This window comes from Ceratotherium simum, chromosome 8 (genome assembly GCF_057802395.1).
Source record: "Ceratotherium simum simum isolate JZ-2026a chromosome 8, ASM5780239v1, whole genome shotgun sequence".
Taxonomy (NCBI): domain Eukaryota; kingdom Metazoa; phylum Chordata; class Mammalia; order Perissodactyla; family Rhinocerotidae; genus Ceratotherium; species Ceratotherium simum.
Window position 1 is genome coordinate 21,866,320 of NC_141907.1, and position 16,554 is coordinate 21,882,873.

At 41.7% G+C, this 16,554-nt stretch overlaps 1 protein-coding gene across 2 annotated transcripts in view; it reads left to right on the forward strand.

Annotated features, from left to right (window-relative positions):
- Positions 1 to 4,318: 4,318 nt before the first annotated feature.
- Positions 4,319 to 16,554, forward strand: part of STIM2 (stromal interaction molecule 2) — a 151,325-nt gene continuing 139,089 nt past the window's right edge. For both annotated transcript variants that reach the window (XM_087434159.1, XM_087434160.1), the window contains exon 1: positions 4,319 to 4,889. In XM_087434159.1, coding sequence (XP_087290285.1) covers positions 4,472 to 4,889 — 418 coding nt within the window. In that variant the 5' untranslated portion in view covers positions 4,319 to 4,471. The remainder of the gene's footprint in view (positions 4,890 to 16,554) is intronic.

Here is a 16,554-nt window from a genome sequence, read left to right on the forward strand (position 1 = left end):
TTAAGCAGTAATAGAGCAAACATCCTCCTTAATAATAGAAACGACCCCACAAGGCCACTGACTCCCCTGGCTGTGGTGGGCAAAGTTGACTTGCTTTTGCTTCATTGGGTGGCTTTTAAAAAACTGTGTTGGGGCTGGCCCAGTGGCTTAGCAGTTAAGTGCGCAGGCTCCGCTACTGGCAGCCTACGTTCAGATCCCAGCACGCACCAACCCACCGCTTGTCTGGCCATGCTGAGGCCGTGTCCCACATATAGCAACTAGAAGGATGTGCAACTACGACATACAACTATCTACTGGGGCTTTGGGGAGAAAAAGGGGAAAAAAAGGAGGAGGATTGGCAATAGATGCTAACTCAGGGCTGGTCTTCCTCAGCAAAAAGAGGAGGATTGGCATAGATGTTAGCTCAGGGCTGATCTTCCTCACAAAACAAAAACAAAAGACTATGTTAACAAGTTAAAAATTCTTGAGTTTTTTGATTTGCTACTCTGGATGCAGGACACCTTTTAAAATACTTCCTTCCTTCACTCATGGAGAAAGATGCTATGATAAGGTTTATCTCCTTCACTAAACTAGTTGAGGAATATCCCATGCGGTATTGGCTTTAGGAAGAATCTTGCTAATGAGTTACTTCCATTGTGTCAGTATTTTTCTTAGCGCTTTAATTCACTCAACAATTTGAGGACGGTATTTATATGCTGAGGCTTCCCTATTTGGATCTTGGGGTCCTCATATAAGCAGTATTACATTGGAGATGTTTCCTCAATTCCTTTGCAGGCTTGTGTGAGGTTGGCGGGGAAACAAAGTGGTTGGCACGCAACAGGGCTTCCACGAAAGCGTGCTCTTTGCATTTCTCCGAGGGGCTTAATCGTGAGGAGCAAACGCAGCGGGCTCTCGGATGATGCTCCGTCAGCCCCAAAATTCCAGGGGCACGGAGAAATGCTACTTGCAACCCGCCCTTTGGATCAAAGGCGGGCCGTAAAAGCTCCGTGGGCAACCGAGACGCAGGAGTAAGCACCTCTCGGTTAACCACGCTCCGGAATTCCCCATTCCTCTACTCCCACCCCAGCTCCTGCTCCACGCCCACCCACAGCCCGCCGCGCCCCCCGCGCGGTGACGTCATCGCGCTGCTGCCGGGCGCCCGGACGCACCGCCCACGGACTGGGAGCCGGAAGCCCGGCGAGCCTGGGCGCGCAGCGTCCCGGAACCGCGGGAGCCTGAGAGCTCGCGCACCTGGGGAAAGGCGGTGGGAGACAGCGGGCATGCGTGAGGCTGCCGGATGGCGCAGGCGCACTGCTGGCCTCGCTCCTGGGACGAGATCCGGTTCTCCGGGTTGGCGCGGGTGGGGGTGTTGCGGGCTGTCCTGGCTGCCCGGGAGAAGAGGGAGGAGATGCGGAGGGAGCCCCACTCTTGAGAAGGGCGGCTTTGCTTCTGGGATGGGGCGGGGCTGGGTGGACGGATCCTGCTGTGCGTCTTGCTGGGCGCGTCCCACCGAGTTAGGGATTTGTTTGTGGGAAGATGAAATCAAACCACCACGCAAGGTGCGATGCTCTTATCCTAAGCCAGGAACACGCTCAGAATACACCTCCAGAGCCTGGGGCACTTCTCCCTGAGACATGACAACATACCTGTTTGCCAGGCACCGCGCAAAGGCTGACCTGTAATTTCACTCTCCCGCCGCCAGCAACAACCGTGTGGGGCGGACATTATTATGTTGTCCCCATTTTGCATGGTTCTCAATTTCCCCTCTGGAAACCGAGAACAGTTTAACTTGTCTAGAGGTCACACAGCGGAAAAATGGTGGAGTTGCCATTTCCACCGGGTTTGTGTGATTCTAAAGCTCAGTGCTGCCCATCAGACGCATGAAATCATAAATCGGTGAAAATTAGACAAAGACATTCTGTAAATAAGTGGCAAATCGTGACGTTTGGACTTTAAGAGGTATAAACCGGGCTGTAGGCGTCAGATAGGGGGCAAGGAAAAGGGGCTCACGGTAGATTTTGAATGGGATTTGGCAAGACGAAAGGAGAGAAGAAAGCTTTTGGGAGGCAAGGAAAGGCAAAGCAAAGGCTTGGAGGTGGGACAGGAAACCTGAGAAGAAAGGGAAGCGATTGCCTCAACTGGAGCCTTGTGTTTACGTTTGGCTTGCAGATAGAAGCGTCTGTAATTCTAGTGGTAGGCTTGTAGTCCAAAGCAATGGACTTCCTCTTTTCTGCACTTAGGGTTATGATAGTTTCACAGTGATACTATACCTCTGTTCAGCAAGAGGATGCATTCTGGCAACTTATTTAACAATCGGAAACTTCGGCACCCCTGACAAAGATAAGAGATGGAGGATTTATTGCCGGACTCGGGCCTGTTTGAAAGAGGTCTCTTCAGTGCTTGCAGCTTCTCTATCTTCCTATCTCCTTCCTGCCTCCAGTAGTGAGAGGAATAAACACTTAATCATAACCCCCAATCCAGTACCCTCTCAGTGCCAACATCTTCCCTATCTTTAAAAAGAAAGAAAGAAAGAAAAACCTCATATCATCTTTGTTTAAAGAAACTTGGCGCGGATGATTTGTTAATTTGTTTATGGTTTTATACTGCTGTTATTGCTATAACACAACTTGCTCTACCCAATTTAGCAACTGATTTAGTACTACCTGTATTAGTCTCTAATTGTTTAATGGGTGTAAATTTTATCTCTTAAGCAAGATTGTAAGATTAGCCAAGGAGGGACTGTGTTCTCTATCTTATATCCCTGGGTACTGACTTAATTGACTTTTTCAAGTTTCTCTCTTACTCCCTGTTGAATCCCTGCTACTCAGTACCTGCCTCCCACATACTAGCTACTCAGTAAATATTGATTGAATAAAATGTTGCCTTCTGGAGAGCAGAAACAAGCCTGTTATTTTCTTTATATTTTCCCGGTCCTCTAGCAGAATCATCTCCTTTTGGCGCACACTCAGCAAATGTATGACTTAATTGCTGTGCCTTTCTGCAGGGGAAATATAATCTCCCTGTTGCCCTAAAAGAATTGCCACCTAAACACCATGTCCCCAAGAAGTCTGTCAAGAAATAATTGTTGATAGATTGATTAGCTTCAGAGAAATTCTTGATTTTTTTCTGAAGTGTGTCTGCCCTTCTACCGTGAATGATATTCATGGTTATGTGGGCCAAGCTGTCTAAGAAATTCTTTGGGAGATTGTGTAATTTAAGTAACTTCTTGACTTGAGAAAACAAACCAATAAAAAACAAAATCAAAACCCTAACTTAACAACAAAAACCCAATACAGAATAGCACTTTTGTGCTTAAGAACACTATCTGCAAATCTTAAACAACTTTGTGCCCCTGGGAGAGAGAGTGCCTACGTGGTCTGTGCGCGCCAGAACTGTGCTTCATTCGAGGTAGATGAAGCCATGTCAAGTCTGAACCACAGTTCTTCTGTCAACCTCTTCAGCTGACAGCAAAGACTCCATGAAGTGGGAGTAGGGAGGTGATGAGTTCACGTAATGTTTGAACATAGGAGAGTCAGAGGCTAGAGCAAATCCTTTTCAATATTTCCATTCAGTGGTGTTAAATCTGGCCCTCCCTCTCCTTTAGTAGCTGTGGGACCTGGGTGCAAGTTACTTAGTATTTATGGGCTTCGTTTCCTCATTTTAAAATGGGGATGATAACGATAACACCACCTAACTTTTAGAGTTACAACGTATAAATCTGTAAAGGGCTTAGAACAGTGCCCGGTATATGGGTACATAGCAAGCGCTTTAAGTGTTTGACAAGTAAATAAAACACTACGCTATGTAACTTCCACTTCCACACTGCTAGCCTCTTACAGGCCCCACCTATACTGAAATTCTGGAGATGCTGCTTCTGATTACCAGATTTTCCTGACCCAATCAATTATTTATTTTTGCTGCCGGCTACACGGCTAAAATTTGCCCAAACGATTTGGGATGTCGGTACTCTTCTCCCTGCTCCCTTGCCTCCCCCACCCCCCAGCAATCGAGGTGTGGGTGTGAATGGATGAGAAATGGGTGAGGGAGGCATGCTCGACTTCCTTCCCACCCGGTATCTTCGCCGCTCAGCTAAAACGTTAGCAACTACCCCACGGCGCTTCGGTCCTCCGGGGAACGCCCCCGGGGGCGGGGCTGAGGCGCCGCGCAGGCGCAGTACAGCGGCGCCGCGCCTGCGCCGTGGAGGGGCTGAAGGAGGCGGGGGATTGGTATGCGAGCGAGTGTGCGAGGGGAGGAGGCGACGGGGCCGAGCGTGGTACTACGACGGGCGCGGGCCGGAGGGGGCGGAGGGATGCGCCGCGGTGGCGGCGGCGGCGGCGGCGGCGGCGCGGGCGCTGGGGCTGGTGTGTGGAGGCGCCAGAGCAGCGGATCCCGGCCTCGCCGCCGCAGCAGCGCGGGTGTCGCGCGCGGCCTGAAGACGCCGTACCTTTCTGCCCCTCACCTTTTTTTTTTTTTTTTTAAATAACCGGAACCAATGAACGCAGCCGGGACCCGAGCTCCGGAGCCCGCCGGTGCCGAGGGGACCAGGCTGGCGCCCGGCAGGAGCTCGCGTCTGAGGCGGCGGGGGCGGCCCGAGGAGTCGCAGGCGGCGGCGGCGGCGGCGTCTGGCGGAGCGGGCGAGTGGCCCGCGGCCGCGGCGCCGCTGCGCTTCCCCCCCGCTCCTCCTCCGCGCCCTCATCCCGCCGCGACGCCCGGCCCGGCCTCGGGCTGGCTGCGGCGGCGGCGGCGGCGCTGGGCTGCGCTGGTGCTGCTCGGGCTGCTGCTGGCCGGCGCGGCGGACGGATGCGAGCTGGTGCCCAGGCACCTCCGCGGGCGGCGGGCGGCGGGCTCTGCAGCGGCAACCGCTTCCTCTCCCGCCGCGGCCGCGGGCGACAGCCCGGCGCTCTTGACAGGTGAGGGCCCGGGGGGCGGCGAGCGGGGCTCGGCCGGTCGCTGCGGGACCCCCATCCCCGGGAGGGGCCCGCGCCCCCGCCGGGCGCCGGCTGTTGGACGGCCCCGGCTGCTGCGCGATGCCGAGCCGTGCGCCCAGACGCCGGCGCCCTGGCCGCTGCTTCGTCGCGGTCCCTACACTCCGACGCCTTCCCTCCCCCACACCCCCGGACAGCCCGTCCCGGACAGAGCGTCTCGACGGCACTCGCTTTTCCGCCTTTCAGTCGGGCTCCCCGGTGTTCCGCGCAGAGCAGTGCGGTGGTGGTTCTTCCGTGCTGCAGAAAAGCCAGCAGGGTCTGCAGGATACGGGGCTGATTTTTTTTTGAAGCTGCTGGAGAAAGTCTGCAGCAGCAGCAATGCGGTAATTGAGTCTGCCTCTGGTGTTGCTTTTGCAAAGGCAGCTGGCAGCGAGTCTCACAGGTTCAAAGCCCCGCTGAGCACAATGTCCCAGGGGAGGCTGCTAAAGAGGATTCTTTGAGAGCCATAATACCTAGTGGTATTGGTGGTTCTGTATTGGTGTGCGGAAACCTCTAAGGCTAATATGTGTTTTGAGGGGCGGGAGGAAGGCCGTTTTAATAGGTGGAAAGCATTTGCTGGTGGGAGCATCACTGGGTGACAAAGGGTGCAGAAAACTCAGCTGGTGTCTAGAAATATACCTAAAATTTACCAAGTGCAGGATATCGGGGCTTGTATTTGAGCAGCACAGTTCTGATAGACTGCACCAGCGCCTTTTAACACAGAACGTTCTCGAAATTATTGAAAACTTGCGAACGTGTTTGGTAAGTTTAGGTAGAAAATTGAATCCTTTTAAAGCCTTCCAGTGTCATGTACAACTGATATGTTGTGGTTTAAGTAATGATGTAAGGATGTTGAAGTGATTTTTTTTTTTGGAAAAGTAGCGGAGTTAATGTTTATTTTTTCTGTGTATTTTATTTTTAAAAGTAATGTGTAGGTTTTCTACATTAATTGCAAGACTGAAAAAGGAAAAAGTAAAGTGGAACAGGATGACCCATTAATTTAACCAAAGTGATACTCTAACAGGCGTCTGAAAGTTATTAACAGCTGCTCTGAGAAGTGCTCTGGAGCTATATTCTTTAGAGCAAAGCAGCTATTCTCTGGGATCTATGACAGGATGTTTACTATTCTAGAGAGGAGGGTGTTGGTAAGCTTTGTCAAGCTCATTGGAAGTTGTACTGTGTAGAACGTAATGATCAGAGTATATAACTTTCTTTACCCTGAAACATATCAAGCCCTTTTAAATGGAACTTGAAACGTCAAACCTATTACCGGGTAATTTGGATAAAATGATTACAGAGTGATCAGTATTAAGAGCATTGTGTAGTTTGAGTAAGAGGATATATTGGATAGTTTTATGCTTGAATAGTTTTTATTCTCAAAATGAAAATGTGGGAAATAAAAATGTAGTGAAGGATAGGGATTATTTGGAAAGTAGCAAGATAAAACTATAATGTGAAGGTTTAATGCCTCATGCAGGGAGGGAGGGAGCAGAAATATTTGGGCTTCTAGAAGCTATAGGAGTGTGGCTCTTGGTTTCTTGAGCAGAAAAGTGTGATTAATAAATAATTGGCTAATGTTTTATCAATATGTAATTGGTAGAAGGGCGTGCGATTCAGAAAATTTAGTACTTACTAACCACTGACAATATATTGTATATTATGTAGATTATATCAAGAAAATTGTCAGGTGGAATTTTGTTTAATAAGCTGTTTATAATCCTTCCTTTTGAAGACAAATTCTCTGAGTTACTTAAGGCATTGTGAAAAAGGAAAGGTGATTCTTATTGGATAAAAATTCTGATATCATACAAAATGAGTTTGTGCTGTAGTGCTTTAAAGTAAGTTTACTAAAATAGTACAAACCCTGGCATTTATTTTTAATGTTCTTATTCTTTCCCTTTGTTAGAGTACTGATTTTTAACAAGTTAAACTTTTCCATTTAAAGTTTAAGATAAACAAGCTACACAGTGTACAAGTTAAATTGTGGTCATTTTAATAAGTTTATGTAAATACAGTGAATAGCACTGGTATCTGGGAAAGGTAAACTGCAAGTCCGTGATCAAGTTAGAGCATATTGAAAATTTCTTTGAACTATATGGTCTCTATAGGGCTCTTTCCTGTTCTTCTGATTGTATGACTAGTGCTTTCTTTTATGGTTTCCATTTGTAAATGTTGTGCTAAACCCAGAACATAATTAATTATTGCTGTTCTACACTTCAGGAAGTAGAATCACAGACTGAACTTAAAAACTGCATTATCATGTTCTAAGTGGTGTTAATGGATAGAAATGGAGTGGAGAGCATCAGTAATAAAACTAAGCTTCATGTGAATTTTGAAAGTGGAAAATTCTTGAAAGAATTCTGAGAGAAGAATTGTTCTCTCTGGCTCTGTATTAAAGTTGTCATTTAACTGTGAGTATCTTAATAGCTCTGAAAATGACAGCCAAAATCACATTATCTTCTCTTTTTCTCTACGGATTGGTGTTTTTAATACTTACCTTTAAAAATTTCCTAAAAGTTTGCCTTTTACTAATAAAATCTAGAAAATATTCTTTTCCACTGAAGTTTGTCTGTCAAGAGTTGTACTTTAGAGGTTTAGTGTATTTTAAGAATAAATTGCCTTTAAATCATCTATTGCAAGCTTAGTTTTGAGCAAGCAAGTGTTCTTATAAAGAGACTCTGACAAATCATCAAAATAAACAGGCCCATTGTCATAATGAATTTTGGTTTATATTTTCATTTCCTTTTTTATATTACCTTTTCAGGATTCAGTGTGCAAATGTTTTGATAAGGTGAAACCAATATATATAATGCTATGTAGTAAGGGCTTCAATTATATTTATGTATTTTTAGGGCTTTTACTTTGAAAGTGATTGAAATTTAAAGCAAGTTAGGGATTGGTGACTGAGAGCTTGTTGATTATAATCTAAAGCAGTGCTTTGTTTATTTATTTATTTATTTTTTTTCCCCAAAGCCCCAGTAGATAGTTGTATGTCATAGCTGCACATCCTTCTAGTTGCTGTATGTGGGACTCGGCCTCAGCATGGCCGGAGAAGCAGTGCATCGGTTCGGGCCCCGGGATTCGAACCAGGGCTGCCAGCAGCGGAGCGCGTTCAGCTAACCGCTAAGCCACGGGGCCGGCCCTAAAGCAGTGCTTTAATAATTCAAAACAGTGCTTTTTTTTCTTTTGCCTAACAGATTTAGAATCAATGAATTGATCCCAGGGGAAAGTGATTGATCTCATCAGATATGGTCTCTGAGAAATAGTTTATGAGCGAGCAATTAATATATATATGTATACACACAAATATATTCACACATACACAATTTTGTAAATATATAGCATATGTATAGAACACAATTCTTTATTCTGGCAAAATATGCAGAATAATTGAAACATTAAAAGTTTTTCTTCTTATATGTAGTCCTTTGTTTCACAATTTTAAAACTAATTTTAACCTTGGGACTATTTGCATCTATCATTAATTTTTTTTTTTTTTGCTTGAGGAAGATTGGCCCTGAGCTAACACCTGTTGCCAATCTTCCTCTTTTTGCTTGAGGAAGATTGGCCCTGAGCTAACATCCGTGCCAGTCCCCCTCTATTTTGTGTGTGGGTTGCCACCACAGCATGGCTTGATGAGAGGTGGAGGTCCATGCCCAGGATCTGGACTCGTGAACCTGGGCTGCCAAAGTAGAGTGCACCAAATTTAACCATTATGCCTCCGGGCCGGCTCCTCTAGCATTCTTTTTTTATGAATTAATGCAATCTTCTTTAGTGCTTATATAAATGTTTTATCTTAACTATAATACTATTCATTAGTTTGGTATGTTACTAGGAATATAAAATGCATATTTTAAAACATCTTTTGGAAGTATTAAAATTTCAATGAAAATATAAAATATTCTTAGTTTGAGAGTATAATAACTATTAGAGAAGAGCTACTTTACTCACTAGTGTTAAACACATTTGTGTTGTGGGGCTGTCATTAATTTAGATGAAAATATCTCACATGAGCATGATTGTCATTGGAAAAATCTTAAGCTTCACTTTCAGTTGTCTCACCTTGCATCCCTAACATTTACCTAGCAAATGTTGTCCTTTTTTTTTTTTTTTAATAGTAGTTGGCTAGTATATATGTGTTCCTTTGAGGAATATTTTACAATGAATTTACTTGTGTTGATGTTTACATTGTGACAATAGTTAAACTCACAGTATCGTTCACATAGTACTAGCAACTGTTGTTCCTCCTTTTGTAAAGTTGTTGTTCTGAGTTTAGCTTAGGATTTCCTGAAGCCGCCTTTTCATGGCTAGGTCTTCTGCAGTATTCTCTTTTTCCTTCCCCATAGTTATCATTACCAGTCTTTTTCTTCCTTAGTCTTTGGGCATTGCTGTAGTTATTTTTTTTCCTGTTGCTAACTACAGGATTAAAGAATCTACTTGTATCCATTTTGATCTATTCTGTTCTGAATCTTTAAGAATTAGTAGTAATCTTATTAGTCTGGAAACATTGCATCTCTTGGTACTCTTCTTGAGAATACCATGGCAGAATGGATGGTCTCTGTTGGGAATCCCCAGGCACAGGAATAACTCAGAGGGCCAGTTGGAAAAGTGGGCTCAGGATTTAGCTTAACTTTAACACAGGAATTCTTTAATTTGCTAAAGGCTTGCTTTGTGGTTGGATACATGCTAATGTTTTTAGATTTATTTAGACTTTTGAGTAACTATATCAAGCATTTCAGGTAATGGCCTACTCATTGATAATAATGCAGTGTGGAGCACTTTCAAAATCATGCTTGGAGATCTATGTTTATGTATATGGTAGTTAAAGTATAAACTGGGTAAGCTAATGTTAAAATTAACAGTACTATGATTAGCAAGCCATTTTTTAAAAAAAATAATTTTATTTATTTATTTTTTCCCCCAAAGCCCCAGTAGATAGTTGTATGTCATAGCTGCACTTCCTTCTAGTTGCTGCATGTGGGACGCGGCCTCAGCATGGCCGGAGAAGCGGTGTGTCGGTGCGCGCCCGGGATCCGAACCCGGGCCGCCAGTAGCGGAGCGCGCGCACTTCACCGCTAAGCCACAGGGCCGGCCCTAGCAAGCCATTTTTGATATTCACTAGAATTTGGACCTGAATCTTATTAAGATTTACTTAGGAGATTACTTCTGAATTGATCGGATTTCATCAGCCAAGCAATTATTAAGCACATGCAGAATACCAAATAGTAGGAATGGGAAAGAATACAAAAAAGAGTAAGACATGGGTGTGCTTATTGGGAATAATAGGTATATTTGTTAAATTATTACTAGCTGGTCACTATTGTGCTAAGTGCTTTATATACATCACTGTTTTGATTCTGAGATTAACTCTGTTAGATAGCTGCTGTTATCTTCATATGAGAAACTGGTGCAGGATGATCTTAAGTAACTTGCCCGAAGTCACACTTAGTAAGTAGCAGAGTCAGATGTTGACCTGGGGTTTCTGATTACAAAGCTTTGATTCTTAACTGGTATGTTGTATGCATCCTTATACACACAACTAAACACAATAATGAGACAGACTGTGATTAGTACCATGATGGACTACATAATGTTGGGGAAAGGAAGGCTGTTAGGGAATATAACTTGGAAGAGGGTGGAGTTTGAGCTGTACCTTGATGTTTAGATAAGACTTCTTGTGGAATGAGAGAAAGGGCTTTCTAGGATGAGGCGTATGCAAGAATAAGGAAATTTAATAGTTTTCTTTAGAGTTAAGCATCAAGTGTCTGTAGAATAGTGGGAAATGCAAGGAGAAAGAAGGTTGGGTCAAGTTATCGAGAGCTTTAATGTTCCCTATTTTATTCCCCATATATTGAAATGTCAGCACATCTAAAACTGGGGTACTCAGCCGTGTGCTGGGGAGTATGGGAATCCACAGGAAAATTATGACACATTTTCTTGGCATATCCATTTTACTAGATTATTTGGGAAACAAACATTAAATATTTAATTGGTAAGAATTTAAAACATTTAACAATACTAAACATGCACATGTTATGGAGAATGTAAATTTACTTTAATTTTTGACGGCAAACAAAAGGCTTAAAGAGGTACTTGGACCATTTAGAATGTTTTGTTCATAAACTTAGAATTCTAGATCTGTTATCCTATTGGGGTTGAGAAGCACTGTGGATTTTGAAGATGGGAGTGACATGACCTCTATGTTTGAGAAAGCTAAGTCTGGGTGGATGAAGTGAGGAGATAATAGAGGGGCCAGTTAGGAAGTTATTTAGAAGTAGAGGTCTTGAGAGTTTAAATTATGCAGTGGCTATGAAAATGTTTAGAGGAAATTTTATGAAATTTGTTTTATTGTTAGATTAGAAAGGACTCTATTTATAGGAAGTCTAAGAAACAAAAATTACTTTTTAAACACCTAGAGTTTGTAGAATGACTTACTTAAATTGGTGCCCATCCTTAAACATGCAAAAAGAAACACTGTTGTAGAGTGTCTTCTTTATTTCAGATGTGCCTGTTTAGTATAAAAACTATTATTTTTGTATATGATTGGGCTTATATGATAATTTAAAAGTTGTTTATGTAAAGCTTTTTAGTATTCCATATTTAAAAATGCATGTTTATTCCTTAACAAAGGATAACTGTTTCCAAATTGGACTAACATTATAAGGCGTCAGAGTTGAACTCCCCCCTCCCTTTGAATAACAATGTCTCAGGGTACTAGCATATTATTTGTTTCAAAATTAACTTGAATTTCATTGTGTGAATTTCAAGCTTGATCTGTAGATGATTATTTCAAATGCCAAATATAAATGATTTGTTCTTTTCCTTATCCTTCTAGATCTTTTTATTAGTAGGTATTAGATATTCAGTCCTTTTTGACACTTTCTAATCCTACTTTCACTACCTATTCTCCTTGACTAGTTTCATTGTTGCTTATTTTAAGGGTGGTACTCTCCCAAGTCTGTCCTCAGTCTTGTGTTCCTCTAATCTAGCTGAACATTTCCTCCTCAGAGAAGTTCATTACTAGGAAAGTTCTAAATTGGGGGTGGGGAACCCCAAGCCAGTGGTTGATTTTACTCTTGGCTTTATTTCATTTGGCCCTTGAGGTGATACTGCACAGCCATCATGGCTGCAGTCCTGTGAGTAATTTCCTTTCTGCTAGGCTTTGTCAGCCATATTGTCTAAAGTGAAACAACTTTAGGATTAAGGTTAAGATTAGTTGTAGAATGTTTAATAGTGGCTACTTAGTGTTTTCTTATGATAGTGGTGACTTCCCCCCGGGACTAGGGTGGGACAGGCTAGGACAAGAACAGTTTACCTGGACCTAATATTCATCTCAAACCCACTGCTTATATTTGTCCCAGTGTTTCTTGCAGGTGAATTTTCTTTGTGTGTGCTTATGGGTCTTGGCCTGTATGTTTTTCTTTTTCCTCCAGTCGTTTTCATTTTCTTTCTCTGCCTCTCTCTTTTATGTTCCTAAACTTGCCATTCTGTGGAACTGAAACACTTCAAAAACTATTTTACTGAATTAAGTACTGGGTTTTTAATTTTTTTTTTTTTAAAGATTTTATTTATTTATTTTTTTCCCCCCAAAGCCCCAGTAGATAGTTGTATGTCATAGCTGCACATCCTTCTAGTTGCTGCATGTGGGACTCGGCCTCAGGATGGACGGAGAAGTGGTGCCTCGGTGCGCGCCCGGGATCCGAACCCGGGCCACCAGCATCGGAGCGCGTGCACTTAACCACCAAGCCACGGGGCCGGCCCCTGGGTTTTTAATTTTAAAAATACTTGGCGTGAATCTTATCTATGTGATTAAAAAATACTAAACAACTTTATCACAAATCTCTAGAGTAATGAAAGTGATTTGTGGTTATTTCTTAAATGATTCTTAATAAGTGAAAAAGGTTTTTTAAACCCTTACTTGAAGTTTTTAATCTGCTATTCAACAGACTGTACCTTTTACAGGTCCATCTTATTGTGCCCATGTTTTCTTGCCACTACTGTTTTTCTTGCCTTTTTAAAAATATCTGATGTTGAGTAATAGATAATCTTAATCCTTCTCCTTCATTCCTATCCTCCAGCAGTAAACCTCTAACTTTTTCATTAATGACAAGTATGTAATTTTTTCTCTATTTCCCTACTATCTGTCATCTTCAGCTCTTCTTTCTGCTTTGTCACACATTCAGACTGTGTTAATCCTTGACATATGTCTCTTTTGTATTTTGGGGTTCCAAATTTTAAAAAATCTACTTTAAATCTTTGTCCAACTGTGGGTATAAGTACCCTTTGCTATTTTTTGAATTTGCTTTTTTAAATATACCCTCCGATGTGCATCCAGTGTTTGGTTCTAGGTCTGTTGAAATGGATCCTAAAGAGAACTGTAGAGGCTAAAAGTGAGAAAGTCAGACTTCAGTGAATCTGCACGTGTGCACGTATAGTTTTAAACATTGTTAAGTGACTGTTTGATGCGAGGAACTGGCGATGGAAAGATGCTGAAATTGGCCATTTATATTGTCGCAAGAAGAGTATAAACTTGAAAATGACCTAAGAGTGGATTGCATGATCTAAAACAAATGTATAAATATCATATTTGTTTTTTAAAAGGAAATTACTGTGGTAGCTTATCTAATACCATTCCTGCATTTACTGAAAATATCTATTTTTGATTATTTATTACAAATTTCTTGTTATATATTTGCAGTATTAAAAATAAGCCTCCTCTGCCCCTTGTTTGGAACAAGGTGGTGATATAAATAAATGTAGTTCTTTTTTGTTCACTCTTTTGTATTTTATTCTTCATTAACAAGCAAAAAACTTCAGTGATTGTTATGTACTAGTCACCAAGTTAGGTGTTTAGAATTTCAAGATCAATATGATACATATTGACCCTGCCTTGTATTCCAGGACGAGATATACCCTCTTAAAGGGTGATGATACATTGTGATGAGCATATAAGGGCATAAGGGTATGTGCTGTATTTACCAGAATTACAAAGATGAAGTTCCTAACTTTGATGTGGAGAGGTGGGTTATTAACGAAGAGTTTTTTCCCAGAGTAAAGGTATTCACTGAGAATGCATAAGAGTTTGTCAGATAGGGAAAAGTATAGCAGTGTGAGAGGACGAAGCTGAGTGGGGAATGGCGTTTATCATAGACGTTGGCATTTGAGAATGCTAAATGGAGACTGTGAATTACCAAATGCCGAGGATGGCAGAGTCAATGGTCAGCCTGTTTGTAGTATATCTCCCTCCATATTTGCATGTGGAATTCAGATTTTTGCCTGGCATTTGTATATTTTATTTCATTGAATCCTTATAGCATTCTAACAAGGTTATTATCATCCCTATAATGTTACTACATATAATGGAGATTCGGGATTGCTCTCAAACAGTTTATACCTTAAAAATCCTCCAGTGCCAAGGATCTTTATGGTAAAGCAAGGGATGTGATTGGAGTTGAATTAGGAAGTGAGGCTGGAGAAGTAGCAGAATTAAACATTCTGATTAATGTTAAATTCTAGGTCTTTATTGTCCGAGGAACCTTATGAGTTCCTTCTTCACTTACGTTTGGTAAATAACCAATTTTTCTTTTCTTAAAATTTTGCTATTAAATATTCTGAAATCTTAAAAAATACTCATTTAAAATATATGATTTCTTGGGGCCGGCCTGGTGGTGCAGGAGGTTAAGTGCTTGTGCTCTGCTGTGGTGGCCCAGGGTTCGCCAGTTCGGATCCCGGGCGCGCACCGACGCACTGCTTGGCAAGCCATGCTGTGGCGGCGTCCCATGTAAAGTGGAGGAAGACTGGCACGGATGTTAGCCCAGGGCCAATCTTCCTCAGCAAAAAAAGAGGAGGATTGGCAGATGTTAGCACAGGGCTGATCTTCCTCAGCAAAAAAAAAAAAATTTCTAGGACTTAAGACAAATGACTTTAAAAAAAAAAATTGGTATCCTCAATAAGTGGGAATTATTATCTGTACTTTGTTTTCATGACTATAGCTTAAGGATGGTTTAAGAAGCATGGCATAATATCTCCAACTTTTATGTGGGCCGTAAGTCTGTTCCTACTTTTGTACAGTGTGATTAAGAGCATAGCCTCCAGACTGGAGCAGATTTCCTGGGCTTGAGTCCAGTCTGACTGTGGTTTTGTACTTTTGAGTAGGTGATTTAGTCTATTAGTGCCTAAATTTCCTTATCTCTAAAATCAGTTTGAAGAATAAATGAGTTAATCTATGTAAAGTGCTTCGAGCAGAGTCTGGCAAGTGTTAAGTGTTCAATTGTTGTTGACTTATTGTTTTTTTTTAATCTATAGATATAGATGTAAGATAGTTGTAGAAATGTGCTGTGATATGTTGAGAATTGTTAAGCTGTGTTTTATGTTGCATTTAAAAAAGTATGAAGACATAGTTTGAGTCTCTTCTGTGATCTAAATAACCCTTAATGGTCTGAAATTAGTTAAAACTTTGTAGAAATATGAAACTAAGTATAGACAGATTGAGGAATACTATGGTATTTTTAAAAAGTTGGTATCATTAGCTTAAGTCATTTTGTACCTTTATTATTTTAGATTATTAAAAGATTTAAAGCATTTTGCGCTGAAATATCAGACTTAAAAATCTTTAATTTCTGAGTATAAAGTTTTATTATAGAAAAGTTAGAATATACCGAAAAGTATGAAGTAGAAAATGTCTACCTCAGCAACTAGAGATAACAGCTGTAGCATCAGTTGTAGTCTTTTTAAGATCTGTATGTATATTTTTATATATTTAATAATAAGCTCATAGAGTGATTATTTTTAATGTGAAATTAATAAATAATTGAATGTTACGTATATTTAGGGCATATGGTAAATATTGGAGACACAATGATGAACAGGATTGATGAGGTCTTTTGTCTCCATGGAACTTGCATTTCACTTGGGAAGATAGGAAAAACAAATAATATTTTAATTTGTGAGAAATGCTATCAAGGAACAAAAGAGACGTAAGATAGATGACAGTGTGGATGGTGTGGGGACACGTACTAATTTAGGTAGTCTGGTTAGGGAAGGCTCTGAGAAGGTCACATTTAAGGTGACATCTGAAGGATAATAAGGAACCAAGTCTTCACAGAGTTGGGGAATAGCATTCCACAAAGGGGTAATAGCATGGACAAAGACCTTGAAGCAAGAAAGAATTTGAATTATTTGAAGAAGTGAAAGAGTATCGCTTTGACTGATCGCCTTGATGGAGGGAGAGAGTAGCATGCGATAGATCTGGCTGTACAAGAGGGAAGATTCAGATGGTAGAGAGCCTCATAGACCTTGTTTAGGGGTTATTCAGTGGGTGATAGGAAGCAGTTGAAGCATTTTAAGGAGGAGAGTGAAGTGGTATGATTTACTTTTTTTTTTTTTTTTTTGGTTTGGCTTAATTTTTTTTTTATGGAAAAAACACAACATACATACAATTTACCATCTTAACCATTTTTTTTTTTTTGTGAGGAAGATTAGTCCTGAGCTAACTTCTGTTGCTAATCCTCTTTTTGCTGAGGAAGATTGGCCGTGGGCTAACATCCATGCCCATCTTCCTCTACGTTATGTGGGATGCTGCCAAGGCATGGCTTGGCAAGTGGTGCATCGC